This window comes from Siphateles boraxobius, unplaced genomic scaffold (genome assembly GCF_051911475.1).
Source record: "Siphateles boraxobius isolate OS27281-9 unplaced genomic scaffold, OSU_SipBor_1 92, whole genome shotgun sequence".
Classification (NCBI taxonomy): domain Eukaryota; kingdom Metazoa; phylum Chordata; class Actinopteri; order Cypriniformes; family Leuciscidae; genus Siphateles; species Siphateles boraxobius.
Window position 1 is genome coordinate 3,034,632 of NW_027509222.1, and position 6,009 is coordinate 3,040,640.

The following is a 6,009-nucleotide window of genomic DNA, read 5'->3' on the forward strand; positions in this document are numbered from 1 at the left end:
CAAAAGTCTGTACATTGGCTTTCCAGATGATGTAGTAGCCTTTGGACGGTTAGAATTTTCATTGAAATGCATGTCAGCCAAATACAACCTAAAACAACAGAAAAAAAACATGTAGTTACTAAAAAGTAGGTGTTATTATTTTTTCAAGATAAATTTAAAATAATAAGAAATGACAAAGCATTCGAAAAGTTATAACTGCTTTTCAAATTACGTTTTAGCTCATGCTAGGCTTCCTGTATTACATACAAATATGAAATAATATGATTTGATGGTTCATTAAATGTCAATAAGATGCTTCTATACAACTTTACATTGCATACCTGCACAGCATTCCAATAAAAGGAAATACCACACTTTTGGGGTCAAAGCGTAAAATAACACTGTGAAAGGCCTCCAAGGATGAGGTCTAGAAGTGAGGGCTGAGCTTTGCTACATCTTTGAAGACTCTGTTGTTAGTCAGCACCTTTTCGACTCTGTAAAGTGGTTTTGAACCTGGAATAGTAGAATGTATGAATTTGTGTGAAGGACAATGGAAACAGTATTAGCACTGTGGGACACACAGATGAATAACAGTCAGCCACTTTGATTGGTAATGGTAATAATATGAAATATTATGCACTCACCAGGTTTGAAGCGTTTACTGCTGCCCTTAGACTCTCGATGTGAATGTTCACATTGTGGGTATAATGGATCATCATGGATGTGAACATCCTGAATGTGATTGATGAGGGACTTCCACTTGGCTACCTTCTCTGGTCCTGAAGTAGAGGATGCTGCAGTCCAGTAGAGATGGTTTCTTATGCTGTGCTGCCACTTTTTCACTATTGAACAGTCCTTGTCTCTGGCAATTTGCTCTAACTTCTTTGACAACCCTAGAAGAAATATTGTTTATGTAATGTAAAAAAAAACCTGTCCATTTATTAACATGAAATGTTTTTTTCTGAATCTTTACTAAGTACAGTTATAACCACAAGACAAGTAAGCTCAAACGTACCTTTCTCCAAATGCCAGACATCATAGTACTGTGTGATGTTTCGTTCTCTCAGAAACTTTTGAATCTGGGGATGTCGGTCTGTCACAATGCAGTCTAGCCTTACACCACGTTCCTCCAGCAATTCCAGGCTTCGTTTTAACCCTTCTTTCTCCATGTGGTAGCTACCACCGACCTCATTACTCTGTGAAAATATAGTTATCAGGGCAGTGAAAGTCAGTTATTTCATTCCTTTAAAACAGTAATCATATCCGACTACATCTTTGAAGTATAAAAAGGTTTATTACAAATAGCAATTGTAATTTATAATACAATTATAATTTAGAATAGTTTAATTTGAAACAGGCAAGTCATACTCTGTTGCCACTTTTTTCTGGTAATTTTGTGTGCATCGACATGATGTGATCAATGCATTTTCTCACTTGCACTAGCTGGATGTCTATTAGGAGGTTATTTTGAAGATCCATTGTGGTGTAGCTCCCATACTTTGCTGAATGGCCTGAAATGTCACAATACAATAATATTTTAGAAAATAGTTTACACAGGAACAAATTATTAAGACTGCAGAAGAACTTGCATCACCAAGCATGACTCTTTACCTGGCGAATCAGCTCTCATATCGCCACCAATTATCACCTTGTCCGCCTCACAGAGATCCTTCACTAAATCCACCTGTTCCTTCTTCCACTTATATATTATTAGTGGTTCCAGGTACATGCTGGCATGCCTTCTGAAGGTTCTGTATTTGAACATCTTCAAATGCATTGACTCAAATACCTTCAAAAGAAAAAGAATAATTATGCATTATACATTTAAACTATTTTAAACAGGAAAAAAAAAAAAACACCCCACAAACCTTTTTCATCTGGAAGAATGAAGCTCCAGAGAAGTACAGGGAAGCAGACAGCTGGAGGTTACCAACAAGGGTACTGCCAACACAGGGTTGACTCTTCCACTGTCTGAAGTACTCACAATGCGGGCAAAGTTGATCAATGGCCAAAAAAGTCCCATTGCTACGAGGCTGATTATTGCAGGCTCTTGAACATACTGGACAGGTCTCAAACAGTTCAAGAAGAAAGTTTTCAAACACAATATATTTGGTGTCTTCATGAGAGGCTTTGGATGTGTACATGCTATGACAAGAGAAAATTAATAACAAAAAATTAATGCAGTGTATTTTTTTCAACATAATCAGTTTTATGAGTCTGTAAAACATACAGTACACATAAATGTATGCTAACCTTAAAATGATAAAGACAAACAACTTACGAATGCTTTGATGGTTCAGTCACACTGATGACAGACTGAGCAGGGTCATATGTCACAGACTTCTTCAAAAGACACACTTTCCTCCAATTCACAGCGACGACTTTTGGCAGGCCGTTCATCTTTTAAAGGTGTTGAGGTAAAAGGCTGTGAAGTAGTCCAGGGTATGGCGACATCACCACTTGAAAGATTTGAGAACTGCTCTGTTTGTGTTTCTATAACGTTAGAAAATATAATGTAAAGTTTTATTCTATCAATTGTAATTGCAGTATTCAAAAAATATGGACTATAAATACTTCCTTTTAGGGAATAAAACTTTTAAGCTTCTTATAAATAGAATTATGATGACACAAGTTAGGATTATATAAATAATACCTTTGCTACGATACTTGGGTCTCATGGTTTGAAACGACAGCTGTGTGCCCACAGATGTTTGAGTGGGTTGGTCAGTTCAACAGCCAACATCTTTTGATTATGGGCCCTGAACATGGCGGTCTCTGAAAACAATATGCAAGTAAACTAAGTAAAAACACTGTGATTATTCATAATGAATGAAATTGCGCTTTAAAAAGTAGTTTAAAGATTAAAATACACTACTTACAGTTTGCGTCGTCGTTGTTCCCAGAATAGTCGGCAAGGACTTATCTTTGAGCAACAGTTTTCTGGCAAAGCCAGCATCATATTGAGATTTGTTATCAAAACAGTCATCCTTAAAATGTACAGAACAAACGCTTAAGAGAACACGTTTTGTGTGTGTGAGAGGTTTCGGCATGATTCTCACTCCATATAGTTCACCCAAAAATGAAAATTCTGTCAGCATTTACCAGAGGTGGGAGTAAGTCACACATGTTCAAGTCACAAGCAAGTCTCAAGTCCCTACCATTAAGTCTCTACCAAGTCAACAAGTCGCAGTACACACAACCAAGTCAAGTCAAGTCAATGGTTCACTTCAAGCAAGTCAAGTCAAGTCCAAGTCAAGTTACAATACCAAACAGATTTTTTTTTTAAATTGACCTCAACCTTATTTATTTTTGATTACCTTGATTACCTTTCTTATACATTTATATCATAATATTAATAATATTCATATAATTTATTACAGTATGTATTTATGATAATCAAAATGTGGAATTATTATTATTATAATAACAATTATATGAAAAATGCTGAAGATAATACATTTGAAGGTAAATTCACAAGTGTGTGATGCATTAATTATATTGGTTTTATAGTGAATGTCATATGTTTAACTTTGCTTATATATTTTTATTATGCAATATCACGGGCAGACATTAACTTTCCCCTTAAAGTGTAAATTGCAGGTCCAATTTTTCATGAAGATAATGCAATGTGCTTACTAAACATAAAGATAAGAACCGCCCACCATTGTTTTGTATGTTTTTTATACCAAAATGCTGAATATAATAAGAAAAGTTGGTACGTTTTACAGTGGTTTTAAGCATGCCTCCTCCCTTCCACTAGGCTGGGCGTGACGTCATGAAAGGGACACCAAGCTTTTACTGTCTTTGCTCCAAGCCGTTACGTTATATTGGAGACCTAGCTAGCAAAAATGGTTAACTATTGTGTTTGTGCGGGATGTACGAATACATCAAAAACGGGGGAGAGGCTCCACAAGTTCCCAAAGGACAAACGGCTGATTCGTGCCTGTAAGTGTTAGCATAACTTACCTGAGGCAGCTAAGATCGGGCCCAAAAGATCGGGCCCAAAAAATCAAGCCCGAACCCGGCCCGGCTCACACATTAACTGTAATTATGACCCCGAGCCCGATTTAAACCCGACTATTTCTTAATACATGGGTCGTTATAACTGACGTTCTAAACTACTTTCTATGTTACTTTCTCCCGCCCGCAACATTTATGTTTTTTCCCGCTCCCGCCCGCAAAAATACTTTTTTTCTGTCCCTCCAAATACTTTCAAGTTAGCCTACGTCGCCACCATACACATCAGCATAAATGCTCCTGATAAATTATTTGATATTAAAGCATTAACACACAAACCACTGTTATAACATAAAGCAAGCAGCTACTGCGTGCATGGTTTGGCATGACTGAATGCACGCAAAGTGCGCTCCCTTAATAATTCCTAAAAAGCTGGCATCAGTTCATCGCGATCTCACACATCTCTGTTATTATCAATGAAGCTGACTGCACAATTAATCTTTCATAATATATACACTTTGTTATAATTAGAGGATTTGCCAGCATACAGAATTCAGCAGCACTGAACAAAAAATCCGTTTTGAGCGGTGAGTGGAGTGATCTTAAATGCTTCTGATTGGCCATTGCGTTGAAGAAATCAACATATATGTCTGTGATTGGCTACATCGCTCAACGCTGCAAACATGTTATAAATAGAAACTGTGGCCTGTAAATCGTTTCTATTTTGTTTTAGTTGTTCTTATTGCTTTTCTGGAACAGATGAATAAAAATGTATTAGTTTTTATGTTTTATTCATAAATATTTCTAGTTTGCGGGAGTCCAGCGAATCATTTTATTCTCCCTCAACCCGCACACACAGAGTGAGTGCATTACTGCCCGTTTATACACGTTACAGGCTACAAAACATATGCCACCATTGATTATCATTTGAATCTATTGACAGCCTTAAGCTATATTTGAAAACATAATATTACGTTATTATGTACTATAGATAGATTCTCAAATAGCTTACCTGATCTATCTCAGCTGCTCAGTGCACCCAAACAAACAGATGAACTAGAGGAAATGACTAGCAGTTTGAGCACCATGTTCTCTAGTACACTAGAAATTGTTGCACCAATTAGATTAAAAAAGGTTAGAGAGAAAACTAAAGCACCATGGTACAACAGTGCTACGCATGCTATCAAGAGAGAAACTCGTAACTTAGAGCGTAAATGGAAGCAAACTAATTTAGATGTCTTTAGAATCGCGTGGAAAGACAGTATATCACGTTATAAAAAGGCTCTAAAATCTCCGCAAACTAATAGAAAATAAACAAAATAATCCAAGGTTTTTATTCAACACCGTGGCTAGACTAACAAATAAACAAACATCACCAGAGCAAAATATTCCGTTACAATATAGTAGTAATGATTTTATGAATTACTTCGATGAGAAAATAGAAAGCATCCGAAACACAATTGTAAATATACAATCCTCTATGATGTCTTATGATTCAACCTCAATTATGGCCCCTCTAGAACAACTACACCGCTTTACAACTATAGGACAGGAAGAGCTAAATAAACTTTTCATTGCATCTAAACCAACAACATGTTTATTAGATCCAATACCCGCTAAACTACTGAAAGAAGTGTTACCTGTAGTGGAAGAGCCTCTTCTTAATATTATTAACTCATCTTTATCATGTTCCAAAAATATTCAAGCTGGCAGTAATAAAACCTCTCATTAAGAAACCGCAATTAGATCCAAATAACTTAGCAAATTACAGACCCATCTCAAATCTTCCATTTATGTATAAAATACTAGAAAAAGTTGTGTCCGCTCAATTGTGCTCTTTCTTGCCAGAAAATGATATCTATGAAAAATTCCAGTCGGGATTCAGACCGCATCATAGCACAGAAACTGCGCTAGTTAAAATTACAAATGATTTACTTTTAGCTTCTGACCAAGGCTGTATCTCAATACTAGTTCTACTCGATCTTAGCGCTGCGTTCGACACTATAGATCATAAAATAATCTTGGATCGACTACAAAACTACACTGGTGTTCAGGGACAGGCATTAAGCTGGT

General features: G+C 36.4%; 1 protein-coding gene across 1 annotated transcript; it reads right to left on the minus strand.

Annotated features, from left to right (window-relative positions):
* Positions 1 to 406: 406 nt before the first annotated feature.
* On the minus strand, positions 407 to 2,379 carry LOC143733173 (uncharacterized). Its single transcript, XM_077224748.1, has 7 exons — positions 2,261 to 2,379; positions 1,848 to 2,124; positions 1,591 to 1,768; positions 1,414 to 1,490; positions 995 to 1,175; positions 624 to 872; positions 407 to 492 (listed from the first exon to the last, which is right to left on the minus strand). Exons 1-7 carry the CDS (start codon positions 2,377 to 2,379, stop codon positions 407 to 409), a joined length of 1,167 nt encoding a protein of 388 aa, XP_077080863.1.
* Between the last annotated feature and the right edge of the window lie 3,630 nt (positions 2,380 to 6,009).